Genomic DNA, 22,165 nt, shown 5'->3' on the forward strand with positions numbered 1-22,165 from the left:
CAAAGTTACTGCTTTTGTCGTTGAGCAAGCTTTTATGCTAAGAGCAGCCAATCTTAGAAAAAGTTTTTAAAAAAATGCAGAGGGAAAGAGTTAAAGCCATCTGCCTGAAAGCATTGTGTAAAACATACACACAGTGTTGGGGAAATAAGCCAATTATGTGTGCTTCACAGGAGGTGGGGGACTGACCTTTGTGTATAATTAGTTCTTTTATTTAAAGCAAAGATTTTGAATAGAATAACTAATTAGCTGTCATAAATGGCAAATTGAAGATTTTGGCCAGATTCCTTGGGGAACGTGGGAGGACGTCCCTCCTCCCAGCCCGTACTGTACGCTCTCGCGCTCCTCATTAGGCTTGTTTTTAGTCCTCTGCAGCGGTAATGAGGAGTGCAGTGGTGGCGCTGAGCTGAGCCCCCTCTAACAAGGCACGAAACGCAGGTGGGACGTCCAGCACCGCCTTCAGCACCGCCGCGGTGGGCGCAGGGCAGGCTCGCGTGGGAGGGGGAGCCCAGCCGCGCAGCTGGGGGGCTGAAAAGCCGTGGTGATATCACCTGTTTTATGCTCTGGACTTGACTGTATAAAACACAGGCAAGCTGCAAAGCCTTGAGGCATATATCATTAGCCAGCAGTCCCACATTACTCTTTCAGACCAATTAACCTTTAGAGTTGCATTAAAGAAATTAGGTGGTGAACTTCATGCTTTCAGAGGGGACCAGCAGCTCTCTTGCAGACCAGAGCACTGTGGAGACGTACGCCATAGGACCATTGCAGATAACTGTTATTTAAAAGGTCTACCATTTATAAAAAGTTCCTAGGCTCTCTTGGAAATGAGGCTTTATGAGCAGTGCCCTTAGCTGATTGCCACATGAATGGAAATATCACTAAAATGGCTTAGAAAAACTTAGGGGTGTACTTAGTGGACACTTGCATTATAAAGCCAGGTGAATAATTTTACAGAAAAACCCCGACTGAGAAGATATGGGCTGATGGAAGCTAGTTTGTCCGGCTGTGAATGGAGGTAAAGTTTAGATTACCCACTACAATAACAGCCTCTTTAGACACAGTCATAAATTTCAATATGACCAGAGGTGGTGTCTATAATTTTTTAATGTGCATTGGAGCTCGGAGCACTCAAAACAGGTTTTGTTTTGTATTTACCAGCAGCAAGTCTATTAAGTTGTAAAGGGCGAAGAAGAGTGTATGTAGCCAAAAATAGAAAGGCTTCAGCTACTGTTTCCAAGGAAAGATAGAGACGGAGGGCTAGCGACAGGAGAGGAGAAAGGAACTTGATGTTTCTTTCAGAATTTAGTAGTCGCCCAGAGTTCCCTGTGGGAACGCGTGCTGGAGCAGTTGAGTATCCGGTCGCTGGTTTTCCTAGCTCTGCAAAGGCCCTTTTCTTTTTCTCATCCTAGCTCACGGCGTGCGCGTGGAGCCGGTCTGAGGTGGCCTTTTGTTTCTCGACAGCCCCTAGTTAGGCGCCACATGCCCCCGATCACGTCGAGCTCCGACTCTCAGCCTGTTTGCCAAGCGCCGGGGAAGACGTCTAAACTGAGAAAGGAAGCAGCGTTGCCGTCTCGCCGAGGGGAAGTCTGCAGAAAGAGCAGCAGCCCTCCACGTAGCTCCTGCCTGCGAAGCCCTGACTGTTCGGGGCTTGTCAGCAGGGAGGGAGGAGGCGGGTAGAGGGGCTTGGCATCGCCTGGTCCTCTCTCTGCAAGCCTGCAGAAGGGGTTAAGCTTTGGAGATGCTGCTTTCCTGTTGCTTAGGAATGACATGGCAAGCGTGCAAGGAACCCGTGCTGATCCGCTTTGGCGGTTTGTGAAATTTTGTGGCTCGCCTTGCCTGCTGTGTCAGCTCACCAGCTAATTGCAGCTGCAACTTTTCTGCAGCTGTGGGAGCGCGCCGTTCACATCGCTTGCTTGGGATGGCAGAGGGAAGCCTCACAGACCAAAATGCGGTTTCAAAACACTGAACCTGACCAGCAGAGGCTGACCTTGCTCGTTATTCTCTGAGTGGGAATAGCAGCTTTGAACATCATATGATCTCTGAAATGGTACCTTTTTCATTAGAAAGCCCCCTGCTGAACACTGACCAAATACATAGCTTTTTTCCTTGCTTAAGGTACTGTTTAAAAAAATATGTATCTGTTCCTTTGCTAGTTATTAGAAGAAAATCAAAGTGTTCCATTGCTCTTACTCGCAAAAGCCTCTCCGAAGACGGTGATGTGCTTGCAGTAGCCAGGAGCCGAAGCCGGCAGCAGGCAGGGCTGGGAGGGCCGCGAGCGGGGCGAGAACTGCCGCAGCCGCCAGCCCCGGAGTGGTCGGGCACCGGCTCGCTCGCCGTGTCGGGACAGAAACCCTCGCAGGCTGCCCGCCCGCCTGCGCTGGTCCAAGCGGCTTCGCTTAGCGGGTTTTTCTTAATCGCAGGGATGATCTCAAACCGCACTCGCGAAGCCTAAAGGCTTCCACTTGCCTGGGGTCGGTCGGACTTTGGATTTGGTGTGGTCAAACCTTACGATGATGTGTTTAATCCTGACACGGATATACTCAGTACTTTTGCATATATATTTTTCAGTAGAGAATCAGCAATCCTTAAAACCTCCAGGATTTTGTGTGTATTTACAGGTGGGGAATCAAAAGCTAGAAGAGAACTGGGAAAGAACTGGGAATTCAAGTTCTGTAGAAAACAAACTCTTCAGGATAAATTGAAAAAGTGAACATTGTGCCATAAATTTCTGATGAGAAGCACTTCTCAGACTAAGGATAATTGCTTAACCATTTTTTTAAATTTAAGAGTGTGTGTGTATGTATGTGTGTGTGTATATATATATGTATATACACACATATATGCTATATATTTGTGTATATATATGTACTTTTTATATATATATACACACACATATTTAAATAGTGACATATTTAAATATATGAATGCCTAACCAGTGAATCTAGCCAAATTTGCAAGATGAACATTGCAAAAAAACTGCACCATGACACCATTCATAACAAATCCTTCTCTAAGGGTAGATAGCTTGTATTTAGGGACCCTATTTAGGGGAGGAGAAAGGGCCTGACACCTTGGTATCTAGGGCTCCTATATTAAAAAATAATTATCCCATTGAATTCTTAGTTTTCCTAGGTGCAAACTATTTTCTTTCACCAGTGCTACTCATCTTACACTGTCCTTATGTGCAAATATATATACGCACAGTTCCCTGTCTTAGAATATGGCAGTCTCTTTCCATGAAGTGTTAATTTCCTGGTGTGGAATTTGATAGAACATGTCGTGAAGATCTTAAGCTACCTGAAAAAAAAATGACTCATGAAATGAAGCTTCTCTTTGCTCTCAAAATGTACCCTGTAAAAAGCAGTACGTACTCAGAAGGACTGGGCCACTTTCCTCGTTCTTGTAAGAAACTCACACAAGGATTGCACAGCTTCTGGAGTCTGACCTTGAACATCTGCAGCATATTATGCTTCTCAAACTTCCCTGTCTTTTCTCTCTTCCCAAATGCGTGGCTGTTTATTTGTGGACGTCTGTGCATAATTTCTCGGAAGCTCCCAGGAACCCTGGCAGAACCAGCATGAGTGGCCTTACATGTTGCATATGTGGCAGTTGAACACAGATTTAAGTTTTCACTTAATTATTGCATATTTGTCATGCGTGTCAAAAGTTTGCTAGTATCGACTTTGCAAGTGGGTTTAGAGAGTGCCACAGCAAAGAGCAGAGGGCTCTTCAAGCCTTAAAGAGTTTTTGAATGTTACTTGACCTGTCTCCGTGCTGCCGAGACCACTTTGATAACAAAGGGATCAATACCTCGCTGTTTGTGTGGAAGCGTCTTAAGTGCTATTGTCGTCTGCTTGCAGCTCTGACCAAGCAATTATTACTGTGAGAGTGGTGGGTTTTACATGTGCTGAGCATTAGCCACCCGCGGGTCACCCTCGCTTTTAAGGAAAGCAGCAAATGTCACTTATTACAGTGGCACTAACTAGTTCCACTCTGGGTAAAGGGCTGTTAATAATTCCATTATAGAGCTGCTACTTTCTGGGACATCTGGCTTGCTATAGAAATGGTGGCTTAACTTTGTGTAAGAGCATACATCCAGTGACACCTGCTACTGTAGGCAAAGTGCCCCCTCATCTTCTCTGCGTTGGTTAAACCCATTGCATGCTCATTAAAGGCCCGTTGCTGTCGTTTTTAGTGACTGGCACCAGTGAAAATAATAATCGGTAACAAAATAAAATCAAGGCTACAGAGAAAATGGGGTTCCGGCCTCTCAGCCAGTTCATTTCTTCCTTCATCATCTCTTCTCCCCTTTCTTCCCCACAATACAATCCTTGTTTATTTTTCCACCTTGTCCATAAGTTCCGCAAAATCCTTCCCTTCCTCCCTTTTAAACTGAGAAGGGAGACAGGTTTCATGCTTACTAACCTGTGTTGGGCACAGGAGGCACTAGCTGTTTAAGAGGAGAGGAAAAAGCCAGAGCCAGCAGTGTGAAGACTGCCAAAGTGAAGAAGGCAGCCACAGCAAGGTGTCCCACTAGCCTAGTGACTTGAATGTCCTGCCACCACCTCTTACCCCCTTAGTTCATGCTTGCTTTGCAGTCCCAGCTGGGATTTCCAGAGAGAAAAAAAGTCCTGACTTTTTAATACCTTTTCCAGTGGTACAAAAAGGAGGTAGAAAGCTTTGCTGGCTGTTAAGGAGTGTGGCTTCACAAATGGTAGAGAGACACTGGCTGTGTTATTTTCAGCAGTTCTTGAGGGCTTTTGAATAACATTTAATTTAGAGCAGCCCAGGGACTGCTGTAACTTTCACTGAGACCTCTGTGATCAGTGCCATTTACAAAGGAGGAAGAAAGGTGGCATACTTCATCTTTAGTACCCTCCTCTTCTTCTTCCCACAAAGCTTGATCCAGCAAAGTTGGACGGAGGCGCGGGGAGGGTACATGCAGTGGTTGCCCTTCTGATCTTCGTAATTGCCTGTAGCAGGTCATGAACAACACAAGGGTAGTGTTAATGAGGGAAAAGGCGAATGTTGAAATTGCAACCAGTTTATTCTGCTCCAGGATGTTAATTAAAAAAAGGTCTGATGTTTTGTGTCGGTTCTACTCCTAGGAAGTGAATGTCTCGTTCCTGCAAGTGAATGCTTACCCTGTGACGGCAAACAAAACTTAAGTTCCTTTGACCAGCAACTTCTTGCAACGTGAATGCCTCATAATGGAACCAGCAGCAATATTTGCTTGCAGATCACTGAATCCTACCCAGAAATGCAGGAAACCTATTTAAACTGTTTGAATATTTTCCTGACTTAATGGCTTGTTTGTGTTACAGGTGTGCCGATGTTATCTGTACAACCCAAAGGGAAACAGAAGGGCTGTGCTGGCTGCAACCGGAAGATCAAGGACCGGTACCTTCTGAAGGCACTCGATAAGTATTGGCATGAAGACTGTCTAAAGTGCGCCTGCTGTGACTGTCGTCTTGGAGAGGTTGGATCAACTCTCTACACAAAAGCGAATCTCATTCTTTGCCGCAGAGATTACCTGAGGTAAACAGAGCAACGTAGTGCAGGCTCTTCCTGTAAGCCTCTCAGTTTGCTGCCAGATGTTTATCTTTCTAAACTTCTGCTATGAAAATGTGTAGTTGTGCATGGTTACCCTTGCCTAAAAGTGACTGGAGTTTCTTCCTCTTTTTAAGCTTGGCTTTTTGTTTGCAGTTAAAGTATTTTGTAGTCAGTGAAGTGGCATGCTATATTAGGTCAAGATAGGAGGAGAAGGGCATGACTTAACTTTTTATTATTATGAAATAAGAAAAGCAAAAAAAGTTTACTGAGAAAAATTAGGATAACATTATGAACTCTTCTTGCATATCTGTAATATTATGCTCTTGCACAATGACTTTACCTTTTCCTTTTCTTTTTCAATTATAGCTTTTAGACAGACTTCCAATGCTTGCATTCAGTAAGTTTCAGAGTGTAAGTAAACAGAGCAAAACAGTCCAAAATTACAGATTAACTTCAATTTTTTTTTCTTCATGAGGAACTTCAGAGAGCCCATAAATAACTCTTGAGCTAGAACTATCCTGTCAGTGTGTGTCTGTAATAAAGAGTAACGCATGGGATTTTTTGGCTGGTGTTCTGGGAGGGTTGTACAAAAGTATCCTAGATAAGCACAAATAAATTGTAATAAGCAGCAGCCCTAATACATTCTTATGAGAGTCACACTGCAAAACACTCACAGTTTTCTTTCATTTTTCCTTTGGAAGAATGTACTTGATTTCCAGCTAATGTATGTTTGCTTTTGCTTTTTTTTTCATAAAGCACTGATAACATTTGCTTTTCAGCCTCAACCAGCAAACACATCTAAAGCAAAACAAAAACTATACATTGTTTTAAGACAGGGAGGTAAAAAGCCAGCTAACCTTGCAGTATTAAAAGCCAGCTATGTTAGTGTCAGTGCTCAGATGCTTCATATGTTTCAGTATAAAACATATTCCTGAGAAGTCACAGAAAGTTTTTTTGTTGTTGTTGTTTTATTTATTTTTTTCTAGTAAAACCTCAACAAGATTCTCTCTCATGAAAGGAGAGAATGACCTTGAACCAATAATGTGAAATAAGTCTGTTAGCTGCTTTGTTGGAGCTGCCCCCTTGCCTTTTGGCGTCAGCGTACCAGAGCGTCCTGTGCCTGGGGGGGGTTGCTCCTGGTTGAGCTGAAGCTCCTAAGGGCGCATGTGAAATGCCTCAGCTCAAATGCCACCATGCAGGCAGCAGTCATGGGTCTACTCAGGGGGGCTGGGTGCATCTCCAAATTGTAGATGTGGAGAGACCAAAGTAAGGCTGGAACGTGTCTGGAGAGGGAAGCACAGAGTAAGCAGCCACTGGAAGGGTGGAAAGGATGTGATGAGGAAAGAATTAACTATTTTTGCTATTATGCAGTATGTTTTGTACCTTACTTTAAGTCTGAGTATTTACTAGTTCTGTGAGTCACTTGCTCTGGAGGTGTCCTTGGCCCTCTCTGTGCTAAGCTAGAGAGGCCGAGCTCCAGAAGGCTCCATAACATGCACAAATCTCTAACCCCCAGCTGTCATTTTGCTTCTTCACTGACCCTCCCTCAGTTCAGCTGTGCTCTTCCTGTATTGCAGACATAATTCTGACTTCGCAGTGAAGAATATAGCTGTTCTGAAGCATGTAACTTGTTCAAGGATCACATTAATTCTTTTTAACATAGTACCACAGTGGGGATTTATTAGCTGCTAATCACAAGGAACCTCAGTAGCTTTCAGGAGAGCTTCTTCCAGGATTAGTCTTCCTTCCGGAAACCGTACGCCACATTAGTTTTGAGAGTGTTTCTTTGCACTTGGTTGTATTAAAACACATTGCTTGTTTACACCCAGCTTGCCAAGTGATTCAGCTCTCCCCATCAGTCATTCTCCTCTTTGTTATTTACCACTTTTCCAGACGTTGTCATTTGTGCACTTGATAAACAGTGCTATTTTTTAATCTGACCTGAAAGAAAGATACTCAGTGTTGCAGAACCCTGCTAGAAATATGTCTGCTGGGCAGTGATTCCCATTTACATTTGCTTTTTGAGACCTATGGGCTACCTAGTATTTCCTCCATTTAATTAGCACTGTATTGATTTTAGTTTGTTCTAGTTTAATAACAAAAATAATGTATGGCATTGAATCTGGCACCTTAGAATAGCCAAAGGAGAGCGTGGCAATGCTGTAAATGCTTACAAGAGCCTGCTTATCACCATAGTTGTGGAACATCTTCTTCCTTCGTTGGTTTATCCTGACGGTGCTGCTCTGAAGTGGAAAAGCTTAATCTGTGGTCTTCTAATTGGGCTCTAGCTTGCTAGTCTGGCTGGGGCACGCAGGCAGGCTGTGCTGAAGGTAGGAGGGCAGCCGGGAGGTGCAGATCCAGCCTTTGGATCAACCAAGTCGTGGTGTGAAACATGTAAGACAGCAGCTGGGGCTGGTCTTTTACCGTGTCTGTGCGGCTTCTGTCTTAGCAGTAGCGAAGTGTGCTCTCCGAGGCAAACTTTTTCTGTGCGTGAAATGGGTCTTCCAGCTCCTCTGCCTCCATTTGTCAGGCTAGAATAGTCCCCGGTCATCCAAGGGGGGAGTCTGCTGGTATTTGTGCAGCACTGTCAAATTGTGAAGCAGAGACCTGTGTGGCCTTGTAAAGCTGGGTCAGACAATCTCTGCACTAAATAAAATTCAAATACTGTGCACAAAAATGGGAATAGTCTGTATGTATCACTAGAGACGTGCTGCGCAAGTCGACTGGCTGCAGAATCTCCTCTAGATCCCTGCAAGTCTTAACCATGTCAGACGGCGGCTGTGGATAGATTCGTTATGTTGCTAGCTAATTTTTGTGGAGTTTTTTTTAGTACTTCCTGCTTTAAATATTTCCCCCTTTCTTAATTTAGTCTGTTATAGCTGTGTTGACCACTGGAAATACTTCATATCTGTTTTTGCTGGGAAGTGCAACATAATCCCAGAGAATGGGGCAGGAAGCAATAACGCTGATTTTGTAACACAGTTATTGAGACATTCGGCTGTTTAGCCAGGTTTATAGCTGTGATGTTTTGCGTTCTTGCTGATAAGTAAATTTACATTTACATGCTTTTGGGGGTTCTGCTACACTCTTACATTCTATTTTCTTGCTGTGAGGTAACTCTTTTAGTGTTGTAGACTAGGAATTGGAAAAGTGCTATGGAGTCCATTATTTTACGAAGCTATAAAGCATTTTTTTTTTACCTTAAAACATCCTCTGTTACCTTCTACACAGATCATTTCTTTCTCTCTTGATTTTAACTGTTAGTTTTGTGAATAGAAGCAACTAAAGTTGCTGTCACCGTCTTCCCTGTTATCAGTTCACTGCTGGTATTTTGTGTTTTTCTTCTTGGACAATCATCCACTGCCATTATCTTTAATTCCTTCCCTTTAACAATTTTAGAGCCTATATCCACTGTTTTTTTCCCTGTCTAAACAAACTTGTGATACTTGTTGTACTTGCCAAATTTTAGCAGAGTTCGTTCCCGTAAATAAGGTTTCATACTTCACGCTGCACTCGCACCAAGGAGCGTGTACTTTATTTGGAGGACGGTGAGAGGAGTTAGTGGCCGGTGACTCTCTGTACGTGTCTCCGAGTAGGTCCGGTGTCGGGCGCGGTGTTAGCACGGTGCCGGGAAGGCCGCGGCGGCCTGGCGAGCTGGCCGGCGCCGCGGTTCAGCTGTGGCCCTTGCTGGGCGGCGCGGGAGCAGGCGCCTGCGCCGCGGCCGTCGGCAAAGGCGAGCCGGGGCAGGCCGCGGCGCCGGGGAGGCGCTGGGCGCGCTGCGGCGCGCGCTCAGCCGCTGTGGGCTTTTCGGAGGAGTTCTTCGAGCGTGTGTCAGGAGCTGCTAGCAGACCATAGCCGAATCATTTGTTTCAAAAGATAAACTGTCGTCATTGCTTGTGAAGGAACATTTGTTAACCTTCACGTTTCATAAAACACTTTCTTGCTCATTTTTTAATCATGAAAGATGAAATTGGATCCTGAGTTGTTATCCTTGCGGTATCACCTCAGTCTCCAGCGGTGTCTAGATGCATCTTTCGATACATTTTGTCTGAGCAAATAGATTTACCATTTGTTTCATAATCAGAGCTCCAACATTTCTACCAGTAATTATTTTTGATAAGCAAATGCTATTGAGGAACATGCTTCTAGGATAGAGGACCCTCAGGATGCTGCTCTGAAAGTTCCTCAGATGCTACAAACAGCAGCTGCGAGTGTGTTCTGGGCTGCAGTTAAGCACTCGCCGCGCTCGCTGGGATTGTTCGGGTGCTGCATCAGGGCTTCCCGGGAGGAACTGACAACTTGAAATGCGGGCAGATGTGCTGATGAAGAGCACTGACGACTTTTTTCCTTTTTACTCCAGTTCTGGTGGCGTGGTACCGTCGCACAAGCAAAGGCAGGTCAGACTCACTTTGACAGAAACAGAACTGTCATTTCTGCATATATGATGTGCTGCTAGAGCTCGTGAGTTTTTTTTTTTTTTTTTTTTTTTTTTTGATACTTTAAATGATTGGGACCTTAATTAGACTCCAAATAAACCTCAAAATCTGCCTGAAAAAAAAGATGTCAGATCAGTTGGAGTGAAAGACTTTCTGGAAAGCCCTTGTTCTCAGTGGACTTGATAGAAATTCATTTCACGAAATTTCCACATATTTTTGATCAGCACTGCAACCTGAGTATGCAGGCAGTGCCTCCAGCTGATGGGCAAGAGCTCTGCAACCCTATATGCCTGTCCAAGGGTCACGGAGAGATCCCAGCAGGACTGATGCCCCCAGAGCACTCTTTGTATCGTGGAAGCTTTAAGTCCATCCACACTGAACTCCACGGTGGGCAGTTCCTCTTCCAAATAAGTTGAATCACAGTTACTGTGGTTTCTAGTTTGGGGATATTGGCTTTTGTTCCGCTCCAGGCGTCACTAGCAGTTTCAGTTAGTGAAACTAGTTTTTAGTGAATTGCTTTGGGATCCCTTTAGATGAAGTGTCCCATATCCAGCAAATGTGCAGCATTTCTTATCGTTATGGAGTATGAAAAGTGGTCCTGTCAAGGCATGGAAGGATTTTCTCTGATGCAGAAGAATGCAGGCAAACGCCTTGCTTTTAGTGGGCTTCTGCGTGTCAGTAACGAAGGCACTAAACCAGATGGACACTGAGTTGTGCATTTAAGCGCAAGTCTTCAGAAATTGAAGAGTGTATACCAAAACTAGCAAAATTTAAGCTAAACTATCAGAGACATCAATAATGCTCCTGAATGTAGCTTCAGACTGCAGATGCTGAAACGCATTTGAAGCAGGGAAGAGTGTATTTTGTTTTTTCTGCAGTAAGAATGTAGTGTGCATACATGCACCAACAGTGTGCAGTGTCAGATGGTGATCTGCCTTTCAAGAGACACATTCAGTGTGTTTATGCCCAGAAGTGCTCTTTCCTTGTGAGGAGAGGAGGTATAAATGCAGTGTGGCTGAAAAATGGTGTCTGCTCAGAACCTAAAAATGTCCTTAAATTGAAGTACACTTCTTGCACTGCAACAGAGAATCTTACGTGCTACATAGGATACTCCTACACTTGGTATCTATATAGATTAAGGAGGATTAATTAGGCTCAAAATGCATTGTGTCTTGGCAGCATTGTTGTCCTTTGTGCTGTTAAAGCACAGATCTTTTTCTCTGTAGTAGCTGGTCCAGGAGTTTCCCACAGCCCAAGCTTTCCAGGATAAACAAGCCACGCTTAGTTTGTTCATTGGCTTTTTTCTTTTCTTTCTTTCCCTCCATAACCTCCCAATGAGGAGGAAAGCTTGTGGGGAGTAATTCTTCCGGGCTTTGATGTACTAACATGCCTCTAGCACTTTCAAACTGGCAGTTTTCTGACAGCTGTTTTTAAACTCCCCTAAGAGAACATTACTCTGTGTGTGTTCGCAGTGGCTGAGGCGGCCAATGTGCGTTTTAATGTCAGCAGCATCATTTTTGCCATAGGAAGGCTGTGGCGGGGGAAGGAGAGAAGGACTTCTATGTTTTATCAGAGTTGTAGCACCAACTGTAAATATCCCAAAAATACAGAGGGAGAGACCAAAGGAGACAAAATAAGTGAACATTCAAGTGAGTTCTCCAGCTGAAGACAGACATCCTTGAGCAACCTTGAAGTTTATGCCCAGTAATCTGTGAGCCAGTGTGGTCACCCATCTGGAGGGCTTTTTATACTACACTGGTTCGGCTCCTCCTGTTTAGCTATCCATGAATGACAAGCCCTTTGGCATGCAAGATGTAAATTCTTCCGAACTGAACTTGAAGGCATCATGAAAGGACAACTTGACCAACTTCATTAGTATCAAAATGTGTTTCCCTTCCTTCGACTGACATGACTTTCCACTGCAGCACTGACAATATTATCCTGGAAGGAAGGGTTCACCAACTAATGTATTTACCATGCCAAAACGCCTGTGGCTAATGCAATATCTTTATCTGATTTCTGTACTTTTTTCACAATAGCAAGGAGAAACAAATGATTTCTTTGAATATTACACAAAGGCTGATTACAAGGAAACTGGGAACCTTGAGCCTCAAGTTGCTTTTGAGTTTACACTTTTTATCTCTTCAGCTGATGTTCAGGCTTTCCATGCAGTTATTGGCGTATTCAGTACTTTTGTCAAATCAGACATATCTCAGCATATTTCTTATTCTGATATCCTTGGATGCATGGTTTGGAGAAAAATACTGATTGTAAGCAGTTAAGAGTCTGCCTCACTAGAAAGTTAGCTGTTCCAAATTGGTAGAGGGAAAACCTTTTATGGCAATAAATTCAGGCACGTAAAACAAGTCTATATCTAGAGTAGGTCTTAATGAATCTAGGAAATAAACAACAGCAGAAACAGAAGGAAAGTGTGTGGTTCACCTTCTAGTTGGAGACAGCGTGAGCAGGGAGTGCAGTAGCTCTTTGAAAACCTGTGTAGCCAGATAATCTGGATATACAAGTATATAGACAAATATTTAAGTATACAAGATACCTACAAATGTAGGTGCTTATCTTTAGATAAGTGTTTCATAGAATCATAGAGTTTAATCTTCTTTCAACTCTTAATTCTTACCTTTCAGTGTTGACAAGGCCTATTTTATTGAGGAATTATCAGTTTCAACTCAGCTGTTTAATTTTGAACTTATGCCTTGTGCTCATGCTTATGTTGTATTAAAAAAAATAAATATCAAAACTCCCAACCGATGCATTCTGTACCCTTCATAATTTGTACGTGCTTGTCCTGGTTCCTCTTTTTTATCTCCTGTGAAGTCAGCAGCTCCAAAGTTGTCACACTGCATGTGGAGGGAAGACTCCTTCCTTCTTGCAGGCTATTAGCTAGTCAGACCCTGGCCTAGAGAGATGATAGGAAATGGGTATTCTTTTCTTGAAGCCAGTGAATAAAACAGATTGTTGTTTTTAATGGCGACTGGTTAATTGGCGCTAACCAGTTCCTCAGTGTAGCCAGCCTGCATTTATGGTTTGAGAAGGAAAAATCTTTAAAGAGGTGCTAAACATTTTATGAGAAATTTCTTCGTGTTTTCTGTGCAATAAGGACCCTTGGGCATTCTCTTCTCCCCCAAAAGCTGCAGAGTGATGCTGATTTTATTATACATTGAGTTAACTTCAGGAACTGACTATGGAACTGGTGAATTCTGGATGATTGTACGGAAGATTGCTCTTCAATCCAGGCAAGACTCTACATAGAAAGCATCCTCTGACGGTTGCATGCTACTTCCAAGAGCGCTCCCCTCTTTTCCCATCAATTCATTTGTATTCACTGCTGCTCCTGTATGCCAATTAGCTTTAATTTTTACTATACACAGTGACATCAATGGCCAATCAGACTAGAGCATAGCTGTAAACTACAGAAAATTGTCCTTGCACAACTCTTGCTTTTAGACTGGCTGACAACAATAGACATGGTTAAGTTCAGGCTAAGAGCCATTAAACATAATTACTACCACAGGGTAAAAGTTTAATTGTGTTAAATTTTAAATCTGCATAGTCTGTGCTTATTTACAAGCTGGCTATGTCTGCCTGTTACATAAGAGAGAAGAAATCTGAACTTAAAAATTGTTGCCTTTTAACTTCAAAAGGGAGATGAAAAAAAATGTTTTTATAGAAGAAGCAAAACAATTCCAAGCTGAAACCCTTCTATATTTCGACCTTCTTTTGTGCCAGTAGCACCAAGCTGGTAAGTAGATGCTGAGCATCTTCTGATAGATTTCTCTAATGCGCTTAAACTTTGCTTGTGTGAATTTGTGAGAGAGTATCACATCTGTTATGAAGGTGTCTGGGGGACAGAATGCAGGTCAGTTTGTTCATGTGGCGTTGTTTTAAGTTTAACCACACATGGGGATTTTGGTAGATTTTTTTCCTGCTTCTTGTCTTCTCTCCCTCCTCCAATAATGTTAAGCTCCCTACTCCAGAAAGTTTCAGCTCATGTAGCCTCCAGGTAAGTAAGTATTGGAAGTGGCAACTTCTTAAAAACAAAACAAAAAGGCAAAAGAACTTCTTCATTTTTCTTTTCTTCCAGCAGATTAAAAAAAAGGGGGGGGGAGGTCTGTGTTCACTGAGCTCCAGGTTACAGCATATGTATATTTTAGAATATAACAGGGCTCTAAATCACTCCCTGAAAAGCAGGTTAAAATTAGGAAGTGCTAGAGTAAGTGTGAAATGTTCATTGGTTGGGGAAAGGGAGGGGATGGAGGACTTTGAAAGTTAATAAAAGAGAAAAAGATTAGCACACTGACTGCTGGAAGCTACATTTATGTAGACGTTAGAAGGCAACATGATTTCAGCTGGACCGAACATAAGCTTCAGATCTTATGCAAACACGGAAAGCTGTTTAACAATTGGTTTACCCCCAACCCCCGTAAAAGGGACAGGTGAATGTGATGCCAAATACATTTTTCATGTTTCTTAAGCTAACTGTTTAAATAGTTAAGTGAACATCTGTCCCAATTTCCCCATCATTTCCATTTAGAAAAGTCTCCTATTTGAAGGCTGAAGAAAAGCGCCTGCTTAACAATGCAAATGGTGCTGTCTGGGGCCCCTTTATTTTGTTTAATCTAGACTGAGCTCCACACAACTGTGATGCTAATGAATAATGGATATTTTATACTTGTGCTTGTAGCAGCGCTGGTCACAGAGCAAATCTAGGATTAACCTCCTGGTTTCCCTGCCTGATACATTGGGCCCACCGTTTGCTGCAACTTAGGTACTCTGAGATCACTTGCCTTGTTTTGCGGAAAATGACAAAACTGCAGCAAAGCTGGCTGTGCTCGCTGTGCTGACGTGCGGTGCTCATCGAGGGGGGCAGTAACCTTGGAGAAGGGACAGGGGAGATGTCTGCTAGTGGCTGTGATTTGCGAGCGGGTCCTGCGTGAGGGCCAGACCGCTTCGGGGTGGAGACCTGTACGCTTTCAATGTCGCATTTTTTCAGCGCATTCTGCTGGCGTTAGGGACCCCAGCGCTGCCCGCAGCTGCCTCTCCTGCTGCCCGCGGGAGCAGGAGCAAATCGGGAGCCAGCTTGTGGGGAGGAAGGGGCTGCCCATTACGTGTTGCATGTGTAGGTAGTGAATTTGCCCATGCAGTTGGGCTGTGTAGCAACATGGGATTTTGTGTGGCCTTCTCAGCCTTTCCAAATGGAGTTTTGGAGGAAGGATGCGTGGTACTCCCTCTGCAACCTTTCTGCCTTGAACGGCTGTAGCACAGGCGTTTGGTTGGTTTGTGTTAAGTTTCCAGGGAAAAAGTATTGCTGTTTCTTCAGAAGAAATCTTGATACAACTGCCAATGAAAAATAAAGGGACTTTTTTTTTTTTTTTCCCTTAACTGAGAACCAAGCTAACTTTGGTAGTGCAGCACTGTGAGGGTAGGAGAGGTATGTGGAGGTTTCCGTAATGTTACTGAGTGGTTTAGTTCACAATTACTGGCCAATAATAATTAGTATTGATTAGCTCAGCAAATTACAGCTTTAGAAATTGGTTATAGATTTTCCTGGTGCATCTTGTCTGTGTGTTGTGGACTCGGCCAGAAGCAGCGGCGGGGAGCAGCCCGCGAGCCCGGCCGCGTCTGCAGGCGGCGGCGCATCACCGCACGCAGAGCGTGCGATGAGCAGCAGTGATACATCTGGAGCCTCATAGTCCCAAGAATAAGATTTTTATCTTCTCCTAAACAAAGCGCTAGCCATACGTGCATTGATGACAGTCTCAGGTGAAACTTGCTTTTACTGGCTGGTTGATTCATGCCCTGACCAGTTCCTGTGGCTTTAGTGTAACAGCGGCGGGCTGCCCCCGGCGCACGTGCGGGTCTGCAGAGACGTGTTCGAGAACGGGGCCGGTGGAAAGACGCTGCAGTCTCAGCCGAGTCCCCCTGCGGGAGCCGTAACAGCAGCAGACATCTGCGGAGACAGATAGCGAACGCCGAGATGGAAATGGCAGAGCTTCCCGTGCTGAGGGGCTGTCCTGGGGGCACGGGGAGCTGGCGTGGCCCGGCGGGCGAGCTGCCCGCACCAGGGAGCCAGGGCCTAGCGTCCCCAGGAGGCACGTGGCGGCGGGGGAGGGATTGCTCTCTGAAGTGCTTTGCAAAATCCTGCTCTACTCGTCAACAGGGAATTTGTGCTCTTTCCTTTTAAACAGCAGGTAAGTAAGGAAACTTCTTCCTGAGTTATATTACAGCTTTTGCCTGTCGGAGTTGGCAAAGTTTGCAAGCCTTCTGCGTGCTGGTGCGTGCCGGCAGCCTGCCGGCCTCGGCTAGCTCGCAGCGAAGAGCGGAGGGGCGCGGGGGTGCCGGGGAGGAAGGCTGCCTCGGAGAGCCTGCCCCAGCACCGCCGAGCAGCGGGTAGTTTTTGACTGAAATTTTGTGAGCCCCAAAATAGCAGCCTGAGTGTTTAATGCTTTTCTCCATTAGACAGCAAATTAGCCCTAGGCTCACAAACCAAATGAAGTTTCATCTTGACAGTCGGCGCCTGCTCTCCAGGCAGTTTTAGCCCAAGTTCCCGCATGCTGGTTGGTCAGCGAAATGGAGACTGCAACTTCTATTTATTGGTGCAATACAGTATTTGATACTGCTAATTACACTTAATTAGTCCTTCCACCATTTAATTAAAATGGCTTCTAATGATTGTGCTTCTTTGGCAGGCTCTTTGGTACCACCGGGAATTGTGCTGCCTGCAGTAAACTGATCCCTGCCTTTGAGATGGTGATGAGGGCCAGAGATAATGTTTACCATTTGGACTGCTTTGCCTGTCAGCTCTGCAACCAGCGGTGAGGACACAGTTATTGTACACACAAACACAGACTGATTTGTACCTTTCCCGACAAAATAGGGAAATGTTTGATCCGTGCTACCTTTCTGGGTCTCACAGCCTGCTAGTGTGAGCTCGTGGGCTTATCCGGCTGACCTGTGTGCTGCATGTTAGTACCTGTAGCCCCTTTACTCACTGCAAATCCCTTTGGAGCTGGTGGGATTTGGGGGCGGGGGGCTGTTTAAAGCTGCAGATCTGAACACTTACAGGCAGCACAGCTGCTGCTGAATAAAACAACCCGCTTTGGCATCCTTTCAGCACCTACCCTATTTGCAGAACACTGATGGTGAAGGATCTTCTCTGGCAGACTGGCTTCATTTTGCTTAAATTGGGTTTCTGACAGACTCAAAAATTGGGACAGCTAAGAAGGAGCAAACAGGAGGGAGGCAAAGGCGAAATACACTCTAGTAAGCCCTTTACAGCATTAGGAACCAGTCCCTTTAGCTGTTGTAATTAATAGCGTTGCTGGTGGTGCGACTTCAAGCGGAGCGTGTGTGTTTCTGCTGGGTTGTACGCAATGAGGAACGCACGGCAGAGCGCGCAGTAGAGGGCCAGGCACGGCGTCTTCCCTCGGGCCGCCTGAATTTGGGAGGGCTGAGAAAAATCTTCCCAGTGCCCCGTCTGTTGGTGATCGTGGGCAGGACGGAAGCCCAGTGAGCCAGGCGTAGCACATCCCTGCTGTTGGTATGTCCGTCCATCCTTGCCCAAAGCGCGACGGCAGCGCGTATCGTTCTTGCGGCGTGTTCGCGAAGGCGGCAGTGACCGCCCAGGGCGCAGAGGCTGCGCCCCGCGGCACCGTTCGCGTCCTGGGGGCTGCGGCTGCGCCTCCCGGCGCTGGGACGGGCAGGCAGTGCGTCCGCCCGGGTTTGGGGCGGCCGCGGGGCGCACAGCGATGGCAGAACTCGCGGGAGGATGGAGAACCCGGTTCTGTAAAAGTCACGTTAAAAAGCCGGACTGGAAAATCGATCCCGCCGCCGCGGGCTGTCCGGGGAGGCCGGGCGGGGCGGCGCGGGGAGGCCGGGCGCTGCGGGGCGCGGCGCGGCGGCCTCCCCCGGCAGCGGGGCGGCCTCCCCCGGCAGCGGGGCGGCCTCCTCCTCCCCCGGCAGCGGGGCGGCCTCCTCCTCCCCCGGCGGCGCGGCCTCCTCCTCCCCGCGGCAGGCCGGCGGGTCTCGCGCCGGGGCGGCAGTGACACCTGGCGGCTGGGGGCGGGGGCGGCCGCGCCGCGCCCGGCGCCGTGAGCGCGCCTGGGCCGCGGAGCTCGCGGCCGTTGAGGAGCTGCTGGGTGGCTCAGAGCTCGCCGGGCCCGGCCCGGCCCGGCGCGGCGCGGCGCGGCCCGGCGCGGCCCGCGGCGCTGCCGGCGGCAGAGCGGCCGCGCTGGGGCGGGCGCCCCGGGGTCGTCGCCGGCGGGGGCAGCTCACCCCGCCGGCCTGCCCTTGTGGGGGCCCTTTTCCCGTGAAATCCCGCGGCCCGCGGGCTTCTGTCATGGAAAAGTGTAGTTAGTATCACGTATCTTCCGTTTTCAGACAGGGAGCTTTTAAATTTCATCCTTTATTGCAAAGCAAACGCACGCCTCTTTCCCTTCAAAGTCGCTAACGTTAGTGCACTCCCTGCAAAGAGGAGCCCTTCTTTGCACTCAGAGTAACCTCGGAGGAGCGTCACTGCCGAAGAGGAGGGCCGGGTAATCCCACAGCCGCTGCTTGGCGCACGGAGAGGTGTTCGGTCTCGGGGGACGCATTTTTCCACAATGTTTTCCTGAAAGCTGAGCTGAGTAGACAGTGCGGGGCTGTGTGCAAATTGTGCTCTTGGCTGAGACCTGAAGCCTTCAAAGGTTCGTGGCTCGTCACCTAGAGGTTTTGGCCCAAAAGGGCGGGAAGGTTGGGTTCCTGCAAGGGACAGCACTTGAAGCTGAGCTGAAAATAGTGTGTTTCAGTAAACCTGGAGCCAGAATTGCAGAGATGGATCCCAAAATCACTTCTGACATTGAAACTCCACCTTTCTGCATTTCTGAGAATACCTGATTATGAAGACTTTTCTCTGCTCAGCTTTCTTACAGCTTAGCAACCCTTCTTTATAACTAACCAACCGACTGCTGTGTGTTAGACTGTGCTTAGGGTTAAACCCATCGGAGCAAAGTCTCTAATAATTTTATACTGAAGCAGTATACCAAACAACCAGGGGTCTCAGAGTACCACTTTCTGCCCATCTCCATTCACTCACCCGCTCACTCGCACTTCTAGTGCTTCAGCTCCTCCTTTTGCTCCTCTAGACCCTAAGCAGATTTGGCAAGAGACAGCTGTTGATGATGCTGGTGGCAAGAGTGATTTTTGTACTGCTATTCCTGGAGATTTATATTGCATTTGAGGTAATGATAAGTAGCAGGAAGCAAGCAGTTCTGCCTGTTGCTCACAGTGAGTAAACCTGCTGGTGGGGGTGCAGTTTTCAGGAGAAGAGTGCAGGGCGGCTCTTAGCTTAAGAGCTGTTAGTTTAAAATGAGATTGATTTTAGACTTGTAATACCAAAAATAGTGGAATTTCAGAAGTGCTGAAGCACATGCAGCAGTGGGGCGAAGACAGGAGGTCTCCAATAAAGTCATGTAAAGTGCAAAGCAGTCCTGAGTTCCCTCTGTACTTCCTTGGCAAATTAATCAGCTACTTGTAGGTGCCCAGCTGGAGAAAATTTGTGCCCATCTAGGACATATAAAAGAATACTAAAATTGACCACTCCTGTTCTTGTAGCACCAAGTACTCAGCTTTAGGACGAAGCTGTGCCCCTAGGTTCCTGGGTTACAAATCTAAAAAGTATTTTAGACAAGAACAAGGCAACGTCCCTGCCAAAAGCTCTGCCTGCAGAGCAGAGGGCAGGGGGGTTAGAGGCCTGTTAAGTCTCCCGAGGAAGGAGTCATCTCCCTCAGAGGGTCATGTGGGCTCCTGATGTCATTTCGGGGCCAGCACGCACACAGGGTCCCCATGCTCATCGAGGGCTGCTGCAGGCTCGGCGCTTGGGCAGGAGGCGCTGGCTGGCGTTTGGGTTTGCTGTCGCACCATTGGCCTGGGCTGAACCTGAGGCAGCCTTCGGACTGGGCTTGGGGAGCATCATTTGTTATCTTAAAAAATAAAGATTAGCTTCTAATCCTAAAGCAAGCAGGGAATGCGAAGGAGCTATTGGCTATCAACTTACACCTCTCCAATATTATATGTGGAACTTCTTTGACCTTAATGGTCAAATAAAATTGTTAAATATCACAAGCCTCTCTGTCAACTTTAATACAAATAGAACAATTTACATGGTATATAGAGAACATTACCCTTCGCTCAATGAAGATAAAGGTTAGGAGTCCAGCCATCAGGAAATTTCTATTTATTGTTCAGCACTGTACACAAGGGGGTGAGGAAGGACTTAATAGCCAGTCCTTGCCTATAAATTAGTGTAAATACTGCCTCACCTGAGGGAACTGTGGAAATGTGGATACCAGCAAAAACTTCAAATACTCTGCGTAATATAGGCTGCTTGATTTCCCACCTTTAGAGTTTGGAAACCCCTTGTCTGCTGGGAAAAATTCCTTAACTGCTTCTGTCCTCAGTACCTTTAGGTGCTTGGAGGCCTCAGCAGAGATCGGAGCTGCTCGCCGAGGCACTTGGTTCAATTGCAGAGTAAGAGATGAGCTCGGCTGTCACAGTGTCATAAAAATAGACCTCAAAACCCAAAAGCATGTGCAGGGAAGGGGAGCAAGGGGTAAATAAACTGGCTGTCTCAGGGGTCGACCTCAGCAGTAGCGCTGGAGATTGAGCTCAGGTCCCAGGTGTTTTCTCTGGACCCAGGCTCCGTTCAAGTCCCTGGGTGCAGCTAACGGGAAATGTTACCTTTAGTATTGCAACTGGGTGTCTTCTGCGTGAAGAGTTAAAGCCTTGTGTCCTTTTCTTCCCTAGTAAAATCAGCTGCTTACAAAAGCTTATTAATATTTAGACTGCTTAATTCTTTTTCTCTTTTAGATTCTGTGTGGGAGACAAATTTTTCCTGAAGAACAACATGATCTTGTGTCAGATGGACTATGAGGAAGGGCAGCTGAACGGGAGCTTCGAGTCCCAGGTTCAATAGCAAACTCTGCTTCGCTGAAGCACTGTGGGATGGACGTTCGGCCGCGCCAGCAGTGAGGGCGTCCGTCAGCTTGCCTGCAATATTTTTTTAATTCTTGGTCCAGAAAGGACTATATACATTGTAGTACTTCCCCCCCCCCCAACACAAAGCAGTTAAAATTTTAGATGTACAGTTGTGCCTGCTTAGCTGAGCACTGCATTGCCTGTATGTTTGTGAGTTTTTGGGGTCTGGGGAGGGCTCTGTACAGTCTGTTTTCTGTATATAAACTGGAACATTTATTTTATGAAAAATGTAATGCAATTTTATTACTGGTGTGAATTAAAAATTATGAATGTTTCCTGGTCATCTTAGTTGTGTTTTTTTCCTCATACGGTAAAAGCCTGTATTTCCTGTGCTTGATGTTAACCAGACATTTTAAAAATATGTACCCAAATCACTTGAAATTGCATGAATAAAACTACAGACAGGAGTGCGAAGATACCCATACACCACACACACACAAAGTGGGGAAGAAACACAGATCCAAAATTAAACCTGTCAGATCTGCATGAAGGTTTGTCTCCAAAAAAAATCTGTTGTGTACACGGGGAGGAAAGGGGCCACAGGGGTGAAGGCTGGGAACTGTCAGTGTTGGTTGTTAGGTCCCCTGTGAAGTGTTGAGTTGCTGGCTAAGTTGTCTCTCTTTTTGCCTCCATGCGTGAGTTTGGACAGAACATTGCTACGAGCAGGAGCTCTCTGGACTGGCTAATGCCGTACCTCTGCAGCTGGACCTCTCAGGAGCAGACGCGCACTCGCCTGGCAGCAGGCACCCAGTGATTGACCAGATTATTAATTTCCAGACTTGGGCGCATGGGTCTGTTTTTCTGCAGGACGTCGTTTGCCCAAGTCTGAGCTGCTGCGGCAGCAGGTGTCTGGGTTCAAATGCAGCCCGGTGGGAAGCTGCATCACCTGCTCTGCAGCCCTTTTCGCTGCCTTTGCCGGGTGTTTAGACCTCCCGTGTCCCGAAAGCACTCGGGTGCCCTTTGGAGCAGCCCCTGCAGAAAAGCTTTGTGCAGTGGCGTTCAAGGCTGCGCGACTCGTGTGCGATGCGCTGGACGGTACCAAACAGATTCCTGTGTCCAGTGAGCATCACTTAACGTGGTGCACCCAGCAGCTGTAAAGGCAATTCTCTTTATTTTATCGTCTTGCTTTTTGTTTTTCCTCCTTCCCT

The 22,165-nt window shown here is 46.4% G+C and overlaps 1 protein-coding gene across 2 annotated transcripts in view; it reads left to right on the plus strand.

Moving 5' to 3' along the window:
* Nucleotides 1-21,300, plus strand: part of LMO1 (LIM domain only 1) — a 59,653-nt gene extending 38,353 nt beyond the window's left edge. For both annotated transcript variants that reach the window (XM_062576997.1, XM_062576998.1), the window contains exons 2-4: nt 5,325-5,538; nt 16,694-16,819; nt 20,850-21,300. In XM_062576997.1, the coding sequence (XP_062432981.1) occupies nt 5,325-5,538; nt 16,694-16,819; nt 20,850-20,955 (446 nt within the window). In that variant the 3' untranslated portion in view covers nt 20,956-21,300. The remainder of the gene's footprint in view (nt 1-5,324; nt 5,539-16,693; nt 16,820-20,849) is intronic.
* The last annotated feature ends 865 nt before the right edge of the window (nt 21,301-22,165 follow it).

Source organism: Rhea pennata, chromosome 5 (assembly GCF_028389875.1).
Source record: "Rhea pennata isolate bPtePen1 chromosome 5, bPtePen1.pri, whole genome shotgun sequence".
Classification (NCBI taxonomy): domain Eukaryota; kingdom Metazoa; phylum Chordata; class Aves; order Rheiformes; family Rheidae; genus Rhea; species Rhea pennata.